The sequence below is a fragment of the Zingiber officinale genome, chromosome 7B (genome assembly GCF_018446385.1).
Source record: "Zingiber officinale cultivar Zhangliang chromosome 7B, Zo_v1.1, whole genome shotgun sequence".
Taxonomy (NCBI): Eukaryota; Viridiplantae; Streptophyta; class Magnoliopsida; order Zingiberales; family Zingiberaceae; genus Zingiber; species Zingiber officinale.
This window is the reverse complement of record NC_055999.1, coordinates 114,890,914-114,908,230: the sequence shown is the minus strand read 5'-3', so window position 1 is coordinate 114,908,230 and position 17,317 is coordinate 114,890,914. Positions and strand designations below refer to the sequence as shown.

The 17,317-nt window shown below is 36.3% G+C and overlaps 1 protein-coding gene across 5 annotated transcripts; it reads right to left on the bottom strand.

Moving 5' to 3' along the window:
• Nucleotides 1–3,416: 3,416 nt before the first annotated feature.
• LOC122007022 (pentatricopeptide repeat-containing protein At1g06143-like) lies at nucleotides 3,417–9,461 on the bottom strand. 5 transcript variants are annotated; one of them, XM_042562772.1, is made up of 3 exons: nucleotides 7,535–9,461; nucleotides 5,912–7,444; nucleotides 3,417–4,183 (listed from the first exon to the last, which is right to left on the bottom strand). In XM_042562772.1, exon 1 carries the CDS (start codon nucleotides 9,316–9,318, stop codon nucleotides 7,657–7,659), a length of 1,662 nt encoding a protein of 553 aa, XP_042418706.1. In that variant the 5' UTR covers nucleotides 9,319–9,461; the 3' UTR covers nucleotides 3,417–4,183; nucleotides 5,912–7,444; nucleotides 7,535–7,656. The 5 variants fall into 5 exon arrangements, with proteins under 5 accessions (XP_042418706.1, XP_042418703.1, XP_042418704.1 ...); XM_042562769.1 differs by having other exon boundaries at nucleotides 3,417–6,094; nucleotides 7,269–7,444; XM_042562770.1 differs by having other exon boundaries at nucleotides 7,269–7,444.
• Nucleotides 9,462–17,317: the final 7,856 nt, after the last annotated feature.

Sequence of the window (17,317 nt, the reverse complement as noted above, 5' to 3'; positions counted from 1 at the left end):
AGGATGGGTGCGAATCGTGAGAAATAATAAGCACTCGGAAATAAAATCTTCAGATAAATGATAAAAGAAAGACTTATATTTATCACGTTTAGATTGTCGAAGGTAGAAGTAACAGTATGAATGTCTCACAAGAGGTGTCTATTTATCTGGATTGACAAAAGTTTGCATGCTGATAACGAACTGTTTTCCAGCTTTTATCGGACCCATTCATCAGAAAGTACGAGAATGATGGTGTGAATTTATGGAATACGTTTGAAGTGTTTTTGAACCAACCCAGAAACTGAAAGAAATAGCAGATGCAAGTTTTTTGGTCTCTTCAAAAATTCAATTATTTCTTAGGTTTTCATTTTTAGTCCATAAGCTGGAGATTTGACCTGGCTGACAATATGGTATTGAATGTTTCTACTTGATGGATTGTATTGGATAATCCATTATTCTGCTGAGAGGAAGCTTTTTTGTGCATTGATGCGGTGGAAATCTATTGTCTCATTTGAGGTGATTGAAAAGACTTCCTTTTTCTAACATGATCAATTCTACAAGGAATAAATGTGCCGAAGGATTCGCTACGAGTTATCTCGACAAAATGCTTTCGATGCCCAAGTCAGGAATAGAGAAGGTAAGAAGATAAAGTAAATTTTGGATTTGTGTAGGCGTACCTCTCTTTTTTTCATTACTTTTGTTGTTTATAAGTGTTGAGTTCCTAAACATTGCAGGGATCCATTTTTGACGGACGTATATCCTCGGAGAAAAATTCATTATACTCCCTAGTCATTTGGTGATTGATTATAAGTTGACATTGTGATTTATCTCCCTTCATATAACTTGAGAACTAGCTATAAGGAATACATAGAGTGAGTGTAATCATCTTTTGCTATAATGTGTTCCCAAATGCTCACAAGTTAAGAGATTTTAGATTACGAATGATGGGTTATGTCCAAGCTGAATTTGAGGCGGGGATACATATATTAACCACCATAAAATAGATTACATAGGCTAAATCCGTATCATGGAGGGGCATTATTATCAGGGGTACTGTGAGATCCCCTCCAAATTGAGTTGAGGAGTTGTGCGAGTGAAACTCGATTTAGAGTCTGAAACACAGATGTAGCAAGGAAATCTTGAGGGTCGAAAATATTATGAAACATGAATTTATTTAGGCAAAGATGATGATTATATTTCAAAATAAATTAAAGTTAATCATACCTGATGTAGGGAATTGATGAGAGCATAATATAGAAAATCAGATCCATGATAGAGAAATCGATAGAAGTCAATCGACCAAGAGGTCTAGAAAAATTTAGTCAATGAGTGACTCTAGTCAAGACAAGACCCAAGGAGCTCGACTGACTGAGAAACTAGAAAAAATTGGACTAGTGGCAACCCAGGAACTCGATCAGCATAGAGATTAAGAGATAATAACTTAATCCTTAAGCTATGGGTCATTAGAAATATGAATGAAAAAGAGGTGGAAAGAAATGATGCTTCATTGTGAATGAGATTTTAATCTCATATTGAAAGTTCAAGACAATTTGATTGGTTTATAATATGTCACAAGCATAGATATTGTGATCATATGCATATAGAGAGACTCTCTCATGTATGGATCCGTGGGGGTGCAAATCCAAGATCTTGATTGCATTGAACCCAACTGACACATTGAACTTAGGTGACTCGTGTACAAACACGACATGTGTGTGTTAAATATCGGATCGGTCAGTGCAAAATTTGTATAAGTGAATGAACCAATACTTTACCACATGAATCCTTTTTGCTACTACTTACGTGTTGTAACAGATGGATTAATCTTTAATTAATGGAGAATCTGTAACCGCCGAGTCAAACGACCGACATTGATGGTCGACGGCTGACGTTTCAAGCTCTGTGTGTATAGGCAATAAATGATCTTTTTTCTATCATTTACTACAGCAAAGGTATGAAGTTCCTTTATAAGGAGGTCATGACCTTCATCAACATGCACAAGGAAGAAGCAATATCTAAGAAATTCCTTCACCTTCGTTCTCCTAGTTCTTCTCTTTGACTTGTTTGTTCCGCTTGACAATCTACTCGTAATAGCGTTCAGGTACAATCTCAGTTCACTGTGACAGACCTGTGCTTGGTGGTGATCGCGATTTGTTGTTATATCCTAAGAAATAGACATCCGTTGTGATCTCTAAGCATCGCCAGACGAGACGAATCTATTTTCAGCATTTTCCTTTCCTGAGTACTTTGTGCCCCACTTGCACTCAATAGTTGAGTGACACAACTAGCTCGGCAGTACTCGACAACTTCCCAACTCGATCCTCGACTTCATCTCCCGACTCAACAAATTAGCCAACTCGGGAGTTTATGCTACTCAACAGGAGTACTTAGCTCGGCTTCCACTCAAGAGCACTTGGCTTCCACCCGGGAGCACTCGGCTTCCACTCGGCAGCACTCAACGACTCAACACTTATTTGGTAGCCCTTGCACTCGGCCAACTTGGCATTCTGCAAGTCAACAGCTCAACCATATAAGGCAGATCGACCATATAAGATAGCTCAACCATACAAGGTAGCCCAGTCTTCCAGGAAACTCAGTCATCCCAAGAAGCTCATCATTCCCTACTTGGTAGCATGAGATTATACGCTCAAATCATCTCTACGGATAAGTTTGAAATTGATTTTGTGTGATTTCAATTTAGCAAATTTCCTCTATCTTCGACAAAGAGTGTCTAATAATCTTAAACAGATCTGTTTCTATTGAGATAACTACGAAAAGTGTTAAAGTGCAATAAACTTAATGCGTGGCGGCTCCTTCCACCCTGATTGAAAATGTTCTAATCAATCATGAGAAAAATCAAAGAAACTCATTGGGTTGAACTTCAAGCAGAGGCTACAAAAGATACTCTTCTACCTGACAATGCTGAATTTGGCTTGGTTCTTGATTGTGGAACCTTCTAAGCCAACTGAGAATGTGACTGATGTCCAAACCATTAGCACGTAGAAGCACGTAATGACCTTGAACTCCTATGCCAAGATTACATCCTCAATTGTCTTATCGACTTATTATACGTTGTCTACAACATGATGAGAATGGATAAGGAGACGTCAGAGTCCCTAGACAAGAAGTACAAGATAAAGAATGTAGGGTAAGAAATTCATTGTGGGACAAGTCCTAGACTAGAAGACTCCAAGAGGAAAAAGAAGATGATAAACCAATTAAGGTTGTGCTCAGATGAAATAAAAAAGCTCGGTTAGAAAAATCTTTCTTTTATGTTCGAAAGTGATATCTAAAGTTACTAGAAGTTAAAGGTTCTTTTGATGAACTTCATTAGAAAGATGCAATTACATCTGAAATTGACTCTATCTTACAAAACTGCACATGAAAACTTATGGATCTTCCTTCGAAAAGTAAACCACTCGGTCACAAGTAAATTTTCAAGAAGAAAATAAAATCAGATAGCATGATTGATAAGTACAAAGTTAGATTGATAATTAAAAATTACCGACAACGCAAAGGCCTTGATTACTTTAATATATATTCTTCGATATTGAGAATAATTTTCATTAGAGTGTTGTTGCTATTGCTGTTCTATGAAATCTAAAAATACATTAAATGGATGTAAAGACATTTTCTAAATAGAGATTTAAAAGAAGAAATTTACATAGAATAACTTGCTCGATCAAGACTTCCTTCTCCAGTATTGCTCAAACTTGTAACAAGGATCATTGCGGGGTTAAACTTAGGTGTGGCTCTAGCAAACTTGATGCACGAACTTGCCTGATCAAGGCTTCCTTCTCCAGAATTGCTCAAACTTGTAACAATGATTATTGTGGGGTTAAACTTAGGAGTGGCTCTAGCAATTTTGATGGAGGAACTTGCTTGATCAAGACTTCCTTCTCCAGAACTGCTCAAACTTGTAACAACGATCACCGTGGGATTAAACTTAGGCGTGGCTCTGGAAAACTTGATGGAGGAACTTGCTCAATTGAGACTTCTCAAGAATTGCTCAAACTTGTAACAAGGATCATTGTGAGGTTAAACTTAGGTGTGGTTCTGGCAAATTGGAGGAACTTGCTTGATTAAGACTACCTTCTCCAGAACTGCTAAAACTTGTAACAAGGATCATTGCGGAGTTCAACTTAGATGTGGCTCTGCCAAACTTGATGGAGGAACTTGCTCGATCAATACTTCGTCTCCAGAACTGCAAAAGTTTATAGCAAGGATTAGTGCTTCGACACATGCACTTTATATTGCTCAGCTTATCATATTAAAATCACCATCACCTTGCTAAGAAATTGTTTCTACACCCATATATATGGTCATGAATTGATGATGAGCGTTCCAAAGGCTAGTAGCCGTCCATGATTTACCTCCTCCGTGTTGATCCTGGGACGGGTTGGCGGGGGCGCTGGGGGCGAGCGTATTCGCCTTTTTGCCACAATGAATTGATGATGAGCGCCTCCTCGGATGGGTCTAGTGGCTAGCGCATGAGGTGTTGCCACCATGAGGTCTGGGGTTCGAATCTCGGCAAAACCGAGGTAAATGTCTCTCCCTTATGTGCTAGTCACTATTCCAAAGGTCAGTAGCCGCCCGTGATTTACTTCCTCCGTGTTGGCCCTGGGATGGGTTGGCGGGGGTGCTGGGGCCGAGCGTGCCACCATGAATTGATGATGAGCACTCGACCTCAGGATTTCTCAACTTTAGCTATGAGACCTAGTGGCTAGCGCATGAGGTGTTACCACCATGAGGTCTGGGGTTCGAATCTCGGCAAAGCCGAGATAAATACCTCCCTTATGTGCTAGTCACTATTCCAAAGGCTAATAGTCGCCCGTGATTTACCTCCTCTGTGTTAGCCCTGGGACGGGTTGGTGGGGACGAGCATATTCGCCTTTTTGCCACCATGAATTGATGATGAGCATGTGACGGGTCTCTAGTGATTAACAAAAAAAAATGACAGTCTGATGCATGAAGCTCCCGCCATGCGGAGTCTCGGGGAAGGATCCATTGTACGCAGTCTTACCTTGCTTTTTGCAAGAGGCTGTTTCCAGGATTCGAACCCGTGACTTTTTGGTCACATGATAACAATTTTACCGTTGCGTCAAGGCTCCCCTTCATGAGGCTCTAGTGATCGGTAATCATTAATTGTATGGTTATGGAGCTCAATAGATACAAGTCCCTCAGAGGGTTGAGAGCACCATCAATATTGTTTCCTTGGGTTTCTTATTGTCTAATAGGGTTTTTTTTTTGTTCTTTCCTACCTTGATTGTGCTTCTCCAGTAGTAGGAAAGTGCTCTGCAGAGAGCTCTTCCAGTAGCGGCTCGTGAAAGAAAACAAAGAAGAGAAAGTGCTCTGCTGAGAGCTCTTCCAGTCCTTGTTGTCAGTGACCCGTGAAGAAACACAAAGTGAAAAAAGAAAATAAAAAGAAATTAAGAGAATTAAGTTTATAGTATATATACCATATGATAATTCTTTTGTATGTGATCTATTATAATTTAATTATCATCAATGAGAGATAGGATCCTTAACTCAAGTGGAGAAACCTTGGTAGGTAACTAGGTGTAGTTGATAGATAACTGCAGGTGCGATGAAAACTCAACAATGTTAACATTGAAAAAATTCCAAATGGAATAGGTTAAGGTTCATTGGATACTTGGTAGATGGAGAAGTTCTAAAGGACCTTGGTAGATAAAGAAGTACAATGGACATTAGTAGATGGAGAAGATCAGCATGTGTTGGTAGGATGTTCAAGAGAGACAGGTGCCGATTAAGAAAACACAGAGGTGAGATCTCTTGGTAAAGGAATACTCATAAGTGAGAACTCTTGAAAGATCTATTTTTTGGTCAATTACATACCTAAGTAAAAACTACCAAAACTAAAAATTAGATGTCACTTGTAATCTCTCACATCTCACATGTCAAGAATATTTACCTCTGGGTCTTTTTTTGTCGAATATGAATCATAACTCTGGGACTTCTCATCTGCCAATTTATATTGGACTTAATCATTCACTAAGTATCCGAACTTAAACTTTCTCCATCTGTCGACTCCCGTTAGACTTTCTTTTCTTTCAATGCCTGTTAAGCTTCTCTAGTTGTCATATATCCATTGCACCTACAGGAACATATTGACAAACACACCAGTAAACACAACCTTATCATAACTTAAACCCATTGTCAAACACATCAAAACACTCAACCACTTGGGTATGATTGCACTGACAAGTACTATTTGGGAAGGGTTAGCAGTATTAGGCACTTGGTTAGATGGGCAGGTGAGTTTGTTTTTTTAACTGTGGGTCCGTATGTGTTTTGAAATTCAAACCAAACTAAGCAGCTCTTGTATGAGTATAGTTTACGGACTAAATAAAAGGGTATGTATATAAGGTATTTTCATTAGGTCACCGACACTCTTTGAGCAAATAGAAAGTATGGAATCCATTGAGAATAAACGAAAATCAGGATAATGAACTTAATTTCATTATTCATAAGTTTATCATCAACTTTGACTTCCAAAAAAACTCATCATTGACTTTCACTTATCATAACTCATCACTTATAAATTAGATTCTTTAACAAACAAATATGTATATATAATAATCTCTATAAAAAAAAGAATTATTCAAAATTTGTAGCAGCTTTATTAAGAAGCTAAAATGTTCATAGATTCAGCAGTTAACTCTTGTGAAAATTATAAAATATATATGTGGAAAGACAGGTAGAAAATCACACATAACATTTGCAATCATTCAAGTAGATTTAGGCATTGTAGAGGGTCTAGTTTAAACATTTCACAATATCAACGGGCCTATTTGCATGATAAAGCCCTTTTTATACAGTATAAACTTTGAAAACAAATGTAGCTTAAAAGATCTAACACATGTTGTTCAATTTTATTTCTTCTTATATAAATACATAGAATGTTTATGAACTATAATACAATAAGTAGAATAGCAAATTGTTTGAGATTTAATGAAATTTATCATTCACTTTCATTTATAAGTGCTATGTCACATACTTTTATTACCTTGATGGCCGGTGGAAAAATTCCATGGGACTGGGCCTATTACCCCAAAGATAGCTGGATTTATCATTTTTATATCACATACTTTTAATTTTGTAATAATATTATCAAAAAAGATTATAATAAAATGTTTACTTAATTCTTAATATTTTCACATGCAACATATTTTTTTTGAATTATAATTGAACTTCTTTAATGAACAAACTTGTCATTTATTTTCAATATATCAACATGTACTCTATAACCTACAATTAGACAAGCAAACCTCTTCCGATGAGCTTGAACTTTATCAAGGGGTTGACAAATCAATTTAGCTCTTCTTTCAATTGAATTGCATGAAAACATGGCGATGCCTCCCAATCTTATTTTGTATCTAGAGTCTAGTGGAAGATCGCGATGCTTAAGCTGGAAGATGTCATATGTATCTGGAGTCTGCAGCTACTATACATTTACACCAAAAGATGATGAATCTCTCATTTTGTTTCTTGCTTAATTAAATTCAGTATATCAAGTAAATGATTAAACAATTACCTTGTAGCCATTGCTAAAGAACGCAAAAATGAGGATACCAAGCTTGCTTTCCCATAAACCTCAATCGAGCAAATTAGTTTTCCACTAGGAGATGAATCAAAACACAACATGCATCTTTGCATCTATTCTGGTGAAAATCCAACAAGTTTCAGTTGCCTATCCAAGCGAAGCAGCAAAAAGTACATCTCTGATGAGAGCTGGAACATATGGCCAGCAGCAAATTCTCGAACTACCCCATTGATATCAATCCAGCTACATCCAGGAGTCCTCTTCTGCACTTCCTTCTCCTTCATCATTTCCCTCACCCTCTCAACTTTCTCCCACGCTTTGCCTTCACTGTAAATGTTGATCAGAAGCATATAGTGTGAGCTGTTATTTGGTTCTAGGCTAAGTAGTTTCTCGGCAGAAATCTCAGTGAGCTCCATGTTCCGGTGGATTCTACACCCAGATAATAAAGCCAGCCACATTACTGCATTGGGCTTCATTGGCATAGTCGACATCAAATTCAATGCTTCTTCCAAATGGCCACCGCGACTAAGAAGATCCACCATGCAGCCATAGTGTTCCATCACTGGACATATTGAGTAGTCCTTTATCATGCTCGAGAACAACCTTCGTCCCTCTTCAATCATCCCTGAATGATTACATGCACTTAGGACACTGACAAAAGTGACAAAATTTGGCCTTGCTTTGCCTTCCTCATTCATCTTGCGGAACATAGTTATTGCATCACTGCCATAGCCATGAATTGCAAGCCCTTCAATGATGCAATTCCAACAAAACGTGTTCTTCTCTTCCAACTTGTAAAAAGTAATCAGTGCTTTCTCTAAACACCCGCACTTTGCATACATATCAACTAATGCAGAGCCCAAATGAACACTGAAATTCAACTTGTTGGACATAGAATACAGATGCAATTCTCTTCCCACATTAAGAGCCCCAAGATGAGCACAGGCGGATATAGCGGTGGTCATAGTCACTTCATCAGGGCTGACACCTGCAGCCTTCATTCTTTCAAAGCACTCGATCGCCTCTTTGTACCGCTTGTTCTGGGAATAACAAGAGATCATTGTGGTCCAAGAGACCAAGTTCTTCTCAGGCATTTCATTGAATAGCGAATTGGCAGTTTCCACATCCCCAGACCTTCCATATCCCGCAATCATGGTATTCCACGATACAACGGATCTCTCAGGCATTTCGTCAAAGAGCCTCCTAGCTGAGATCATATCCCCAACGCAAGAATGGCTATGAATCATTGCCGTCCATGAAACAACATCTCTGTCAGACATTTCATCAAACAATTTTCTTGCTTCCCCAATCCAGCCAATGCTGGAGTAGAAATCCATCAGCACAGTTCGGACTAAGATCTGCCTTCCGAATCCCAACTTCTCGATCTGCGCATGAACTGCTGCTCCAAGCTCCACAGCCGACAATTGAGCACACGCCTTGACCAAGTAGGAGAAAGTATACCCATCAGGCAACACATTGGATCTCAACATGCCAACGTACAACTCCACGCATTCGCGGGACGCAAACTCCTGAACGAGGCCGCCGAAAACAGCGTTGTAGACGAATACGTTTGGCTCAGCCATTTGGGCGGACACTTGGAGGGCGTAACCCACCTGGCGGATACGAGAACACTGGCTGACGAATTGGTTGACGAAGAAAGAATCTTGATGGGCGTTGCTCTTGATCATGGTGGCGTGCACGGATTTGAGGACTTCGAGCGAGCGGCAACAGCGCAATAGGGAGGAGAAGAGGATGGCACTGCCATTCCCCGACATTAAGATCACGTCACTGCTTCAAAATAAATATATATAGCAGGCAAGAGCAATAATAAAAATACAAACTCCTCCATTTTACTTAGCAATTAAAGGTGGTGCAGGTTACTCTTGAGGAAGGTAGATCTTTTGGACCGGATTTTACGATATAAAAGATGGATCATTTCATTCATTGGTCCATTTGAATGGATTCCACATGTTAAACAGGTAAGGTCCATTCAAAGATATCAATCATCTTTTGTGGTTCATCTTTTGGATCGTAAAATATGGTCCAGAAGATCTTGTCTGTACTCTTGAATCGAATCTTAGTTACAATGTACAGTATGATATTGTATCTAATAAAAAAAATCTGAACGTTAGCTATTGGGTCAGGTGTAGATAGGTGAATAAAGAGGAAAACCGCAGATCTCTAGAATTAGTTGAGTTCCAGGTCAGATCGGATCCATGGTCCGTAATTTGCGGATCAGAAAATGCTCCATTGATTATAATTAATAGATTATGATGAATCCTATCTATTTAAGTGATGTGATCCATTAAAATAGACCAATCTATAAAGTGGATCTTCCTCTGGTCTATAAATTACGGACTAAGGATCCGTGCTTGTTCCAAGTATAGATATTTGAATTAAAAAAAATAGAAAACTTTCATACCCTTTTAGTGCATGGTGAATTTAAATTTTGAAAGATTATAAATTTTAACTTGCACTTAGGCCTGGCTATTTTTTATAGTTGACTTCAGTATTCAATTCTTCGAATCGATTAATATTGAGGTGATCAATTTAGCTCTATGAAAATTTTCTACCGATCATCTGAGTAAATTAGAAAACATTAATAGAGATTCATCCAGATGGTCAATATTCTTAAACTAGCTTCTCACTGGAGGAAAACTCCTCTTTAATACACCGCAGTTGATTGGAAGTTTAGATCCCTTAGTTATCCGTCGAAGGACCTACTATTACCTCGAAGGCAACTTTAGGCCTTGTTAAAAATATGATTAATCAAGTTAGATAACATCGAGTCTGGGGTGATCAGTTTGATTCTACGAAAATTTTCTATTGACTACCAAGATAAATCAAAAAATATTCTAATTGACAATCTAAAAGTCCAGTATCCCTTAGTTAACATTTTTAGATGATTAATTGGTTGATGGTCATTATCAATTAATTGTTGACTTGATTTGGTTGTTGTTTGAATCAACCTCTAACTTTAACAATAATTTTTTTTTTTTTTACCAATGGGTCAATCATTCAACTGCTTGGATGTCTTCAATTGATTGATGACTATCAGCTGGCTGGACTAACATCAATTACATTCTTATGTTAAAATTTATAAAAATATTTTCTAGTCAATTGCACTCCAATCGACTGATACTTTCAATCATTTAACTAACACATTTGCTCGAGCCACTTTAAGCCTGTGTTCATGCTTGATTTTTAGTTTCTTCATTCCTCTAAAGAAGAAACCCTTCTTGCTAAGTTAACCTGGGTGCCAAGAGGCTTTCCAAACCTTTACGAATTCCTTCATGCCAAGAAACTCTTTGCCTCTTAAGACTTCCTCATTATGCCTAACGTCTGATCGACCCACTCAGGTTTTTGCTACTTTGTATTTTTTAGCATTCGTTCATTGTCACCCCATTGGGATCGACTTCCTTATCGTGCTATTGACCCATTGAACTTTTCTTATGTTAAGTGTCCATGTAAACTTTTTCATGCCAAGTATCTATTGAGCTGTAATGGTTATAAACAAAGTCTTATATTAAAAACATATGAAAAGGATCATAGATTTATAAGAAAAAAATATCTCCATTAATATAAAATTTCTTGGGTAGTGTCCAAAATAAAATCATGAGAACTTAAACTCAAAATAAATAATATCATATTATTATGAAAATATCTAAATTCATTTGTCCTAACAATATCAAGAACCTTCCTATACTTCCATTGTTGCACCTGCATGATAGGACATAATTACACAAACATATGCTTAAGATAACTGCACCAACAAAGTCCGAATAAGGCATAATTACACAAACATATGCTTGGGCATAATTGCACCAACAAAAACCGTCATCTTTCTCCTTATGAATGTGGAGATACACTTCGTACAAAATCATTTTTGACAAAAAAAAAAATGAAATATCAATTTGAAAACCAAACCCTAAACCATACAAAAGAGCTTAAAGGTAAAAAATCTTAAGCCCTAAATATAAATAACTATGAAATAATAAGAAAATACAATGTGGAGCTCTAGAAATGATTTAGAATAATGGTTTGTTGTTGTCCTTCGACTCCTCTTGCCACTTTATTTATATCCTTCAAATCGTGCTTGGATATTCACTTAGGTGTTATATTTAATTTAACTTGGCACAAATCTCACTAGTCGATTGAATCATTAATCATGAGATCCATATCCATCAATTATTGTCTTTAGTCGATTCATAAAAAAATCCACTAGAATACACTCTAGTAGACCCATAGCCGTTGATTGGACTAGATAAGAATAAGACCCACTTTGAATGGTCTTATTTTTAAATAAAAATAAAAATATAGTAAACTTCCTAGTCAACTCCATCTTTGACGGATAATTAAAATCACTTTCTGTTGACTCAACTCAAAATAGAACCTTTCTGGAGTCAATTACTTAGTCATCTAGGCTTATCAATTTATTAAACTTGACCTTAAATCAGTTGAATCATGACTATATATGCTTTTCATAGTAGAGTTTTCAGCTTGGTAAAAAAAATTACACAAACAATGATAAAACGTTTCAATATTTATCGACAGAATACGGATTCCGTTAGTATTTTGTAAGTATAATTTAAAAAGAAATCAAAGAACCATTTATATTTAGAATCTACCTTATTTATAATTTTCATATATACAAAAATCAATCATAGAAGATATTTCATATATTTATATCTATGCAATCGCATTTCACAAATGCACAAATAAAAACACATTTCATGCATCTTAACAATCCATACATACATTTCTTATAATCCAACATATCACAAACACAAATAAACTAATATCCATACAAACAAATATACTAAATTATAAAAACAAATTAGAAAGTACCTAAATATCTAACAATCACAATCATCTAAAACAAATAAAATCTAAACAAATCATAATAATAGAAAAAAATTAAACTATCTAAATACAAATGCTGAATACATCCATATATAAGATAATAATAGAAAATCCTCTGGAAAGCCAAATACGAATGTTTATATCAGATTTATGTATAATTAAAAATTATATATATATGTATAACTAATTTTGATACCTAAATAGAAATGAACAGATATCAATATGTCTATAGGTCACAACTCCTAAAATATATAATAATACAATAGTTAAAAATGAGTAACTTAGAATATCAAAACAAAATAAATATATTTTACAGGTTTATGTATAATAAAGAAAAAAATTAAGTTATAGTTAAACAAATATTAAAAAAACCTAATCACCATAGTCTTTTGGATCTTGAGTCTCTTGTGACTCAAAATCATATGGTGTCTGGGTCTGGATGAAATTAGTCACAATCGCTCGCATATAGGCCATGAGAGTCTTATAATCGGCTCTCATCCGATCATCTTCGAATCTGCTCTACTCATTAGCAGCCCTCCTCTGCTCCTCAGCAGTCATCCACTGATTCATCCTTTGATCCATTGAGGCAACTTGAGCTCGCAATTCTTGATTTTCCCATTTTAAAAATTGCACCTCAGTAGAAGAGGAGGAAGAGGAACAATCACGACCCCTGAGAGTCCTCAAACGATCAAATGTAAATTTGACTTAAGAGCCAAGGCTGTAGAGGGTGGAGTTTGTTATCTGCCCACTGACAACATCATAATAAATCTCATTTAGCACCACGGTGAATAGAAGTTGTGACTCCCCCTCTGTTGGTGGTTGAGATGCCTGAGCCACTCTATTTGTCATTTAATCATGTATGGAAAAATATAATATGATTAATATTCAATTTGATTACAATTATTAAGGTTAATTAAGATAGAAATTATTAAATGTAATAAAGTTAATAATTTTCTGTGTATGACCTGGGATTGAGGATTAACAAATGTGATATCCTTCTTCTTATGGGGTCTTGAGAAAGACCTCCATATAAGTAAGTTGGCGGACTAGTTCACGTTCCTACACATACAAATAATTTGGGACAAAATTATTAAAGTTTGGTAATAAATATAAAATTTACTTATATAACTTTAAATTAAACTCATCATATCCATGAGATGCTCAACAATAGATCTGGATCTGAATGTATGTTGAGTGGTTTCGGTGCTCAGGTCACCTGGCTCTATATTCCTACTTAGCTTGCTCGTGCCTTTTCAATATTTGCTTGCCACCTTTTTGTAGTTCAGGTGGTCGTCCATATACTTCATATCTTGACTGACACATACATCGGTCTGGTGCCCTTCTTTCTTATATAATAAAAAAGGTTTCTATAAAATTTAGAACAATAACTATTCCAAGTATCTTGAAATTGTTCCTCTTGACTTCCTCCCATGTATATTTTTTGTGCAATTATAAGTTGAGTAAAAAATATATAGTATATTAAATGATAATTATATTATAGAATACAAAATATATTAAATTTACTTACTACAAATTCATTATAATAAAACTTCTTCATCTGTTGGTTTACATGTCTCCATGTAATACCAGAAGCGCATACTCTTTCTTTGAATTTTTTGGTGATATACGTGGTAACTCGATAGCCATCTGGAGTAAATCTGTATGAAAAAATATTAAGGTATAAGAAATATATTATAAATAAAGTCATATATGAACTTGAATTACTAATAACAAAAAATATTTACGAGTCCCCAACAACTCGTAACATGTAGCCACAGAGTGCTACTGCCTAATGTTACTCTGTCATAATAATGTCTATAAAATAACATTACAAATACATCATAATAAATTTACTAACATGATAATATAAATACAAATAATATGAAAGTATGACTTACTTGATGAATAATAATGCTACTATTTAATCATCATTAACATATGACTAATCAATATTAACAGTTTCTAAGTCTTCATTGTTAGACTCTGTTAGTTCAACAATATCCTCACTACTAGACATCTCTCCATCATCTATATCCTCGTAAGTGACATTAACATCTATAAGCAATTGAGATGTGGATTAGAGTTGTGAATCAATTGAATGTCTCTCAACTTTATCATTCTGAAATACATCATGATTTTGAGCAGTGATGGTGTTCGACAATTCTATGGTCGAGCTAGGTTTTATTCGATAAACATACAACCATTCACTAGATCTTCTTCTTATCGTAGGGTATTCAAGATAGAAAATTTGACCCGATTGTACCCGGAAAATGAAAGGTTTAAACTTGTTGAACATTTTGTTTGCATTAACCTTAACTAAATTAGAATTTGGATGTATTCTGGTACCTATTCTTAGGGTCGGATCATCCCATGAACATTTGAACAACACACACCTTTTTATAGGTAACATAGGATATTCAACCTCTATGATTTTGCCAAGTCTATCATAGTAATCAAACTCAGTGTTACTATTGTCCATAGATCCTTTGATGCAAACATCAGAATTATAGGCTAATCTCCGTGAATCTTATTGTGCCACGTAGAATTTGAGGTCATTAACATAGTAACTAGAGTACATCTTTATTTTACAGACAGATCCTGATGTAATATTCATTATCCTATCATCTTGCACAACCGCATATACGTACTATTTAATAAATTATATCTAAAAAATATAGTTCAACATAATAAGAGCAACAAATGCAGTATGCTATAAAATAAAAAAATAAAAAAATAATAATTACAAACAATGACAAGCTAAGACAAATTCATGCGTGTTGATGGCTGACACAACCACCAGCATGGCTAGCCGAGTGCTAGCGGCGGCATAACTACTAACACAACCAGCGCAATCACCAGCACGACAAGCCGCATACTAGCGGCCAGCACAGCCACTAGCACAGCCGACACACCACGTACTGGCGTCCAGTATTGCCTCCTGTACTGCCTGCACACCATATAGCTTGATTTCAATTAAAGAATGAATAATTATATTGAGAAGGGAATGACAATATCTAACAAACTTTGATATAACATCTTGATTTAATGTAATTTATACCTAGCTTGTTTATATTTCACGATGTGTATATGACTTTTCAACAAGTTACTCTTGAAAATCCACTAGGTCTTCCTCCTTCTCAAACTTCTTAAAGTTGAAGAAACCTCTTGAAATTTACTTTGCAAGATGAATACAAGTAGAAGCTAAAGAGTTAAATAATGAGTACACAAGAAAGTTCAAAGGATCATAAAGATAAAGATCCTTTGTAATAATCTTCAACCATGCATGCAACTATTTTGTTGTTTTGTCATCGATCGTCAACTAGATCAACCATCAGTCGATTGTTTTCTTATTGCAAAAACTTTTCGATCTGTCAATGACTATCTCAGTCGGTTGAATTCCATTATGAGCTGACTTCTTTAAGTCATCAAGCCATTATTAATTTACCTTATTTGATCCACTATCTTAATTTATGTTTTATTTTTGGTTGTGTTATCAGTTGGTTGGATCAATCAACTAATTTTAGATCTATCGACTGTGCAATCTATTCAACCAAGAGGAAGAGGGAATGACAATCTCCAAAAGTAATCCTGCAAATTTGAACTCTGTGTAGCTGTTCAGCCACCCTTCTTCCTCCGGATCTCCTTGCCGAGGCCGAGCAGCTCCTTGAGCACGTTGTCGTCCAAGCACTCTAATTTGATAGGAGTGTCAAAAATCAATACGAAACCTTGTCAATTTGAAAAAAAAAAAAACAGATCCCCAGATTGGGAGTTTTTAGATTCAGGTCGGATTCAGATCGAAAGATTTTCAAGTTGAAGATTTTCAGATTGGATTTGAATTTAGATTTTAATAGGTTTTTTAGATTTAATTAAATTTTATTTTAAAAATTAAAATACTTTTTATGCATAGTATGATAATAATAGAGTATTTAGATAAAAATAAAAAAAAATTATAGAAAAAATAGAAAAAAATATATTTTTAATTAGATTATTTGGATTAGGTGTAGATTAGTCAAGATTCAAATTTAAAGATTTCAAATTGTATTCAGGTTCGGATTAAGTTGGGATTAGGAATTTTTATAAAAAAGTTTTCAACTCGACCTGAATCTGGTTTGATCCATCCGAATAAACACTCCTAAACTCGATCACTTGCTTCGATAAACCGGCGCTAGCGCCGGCGAGGTTTTGGCACGCCTCCCCGCGGAAGTTGAGGACAGCCAAGGAGCCGCGCATGGCGTGGGCGACGCGGTCGTTGGCACACCCCATGCCGGTTGGAATCCCGGATCTCCGCCGCATACTTGCCCCCAAGTTCGCCGCCACACCCCATGGTACTTGGTCGCGTCTCCGGCATTACCCTGCTCCTTCTCTGCCATCGTCGGCCGAGCCCGGCCTCCCGAGCTAGCTGATCTCACTGCCAGGGTGTTGAAATCGAGGTCGAAATCTGATTCTCCTGCACGGGAAATTAACGCAAGCGGATTAATTTTAGATTAAATTCTGTGGCCGTTTAATTAATTAATTGCTTAATTGCATGGAGTGGTACGAAGAGACTCCGACGAAGTTCTGCTTTTTTCAGTAGGAGTCGACAAAGGCTCCGAACCAAGTAAAACAACTTGTGTTAGCGTTGTGTTTTCGTTTACTCCGCTGCGTATTTACTCGCTCAAGTTTGTAAATCGTTATTCCCCCCCCCCCCCCCCCCCCCCTCTAGCGAATTCTCTATCCAACAGTTTGGATAGTCTACAGAGGATTCATCGCTCCTTACTATAAGATGTATACCCTATGGTCACTTGTCATGATTGTTACTCAAAGTCTTTGCCCAAACATCACATATTAAGAGTATTGTACTCTTGGACATATGTATGAGTAATTTGAATCGGGAGGACGAGGAAGTATTACTTAGGGTAGGTATGATGTAGT

What these genes read in the sequence shown, in the direction of transcription:
- LOC122007022 (XM_042562771.1), bottom strand. Translation starts at nt 9,318, where the DNA reads ATGTCGGGGAATGGCAGTGCCATCCTCTTCTCCTCCCTATTGCGCTGT.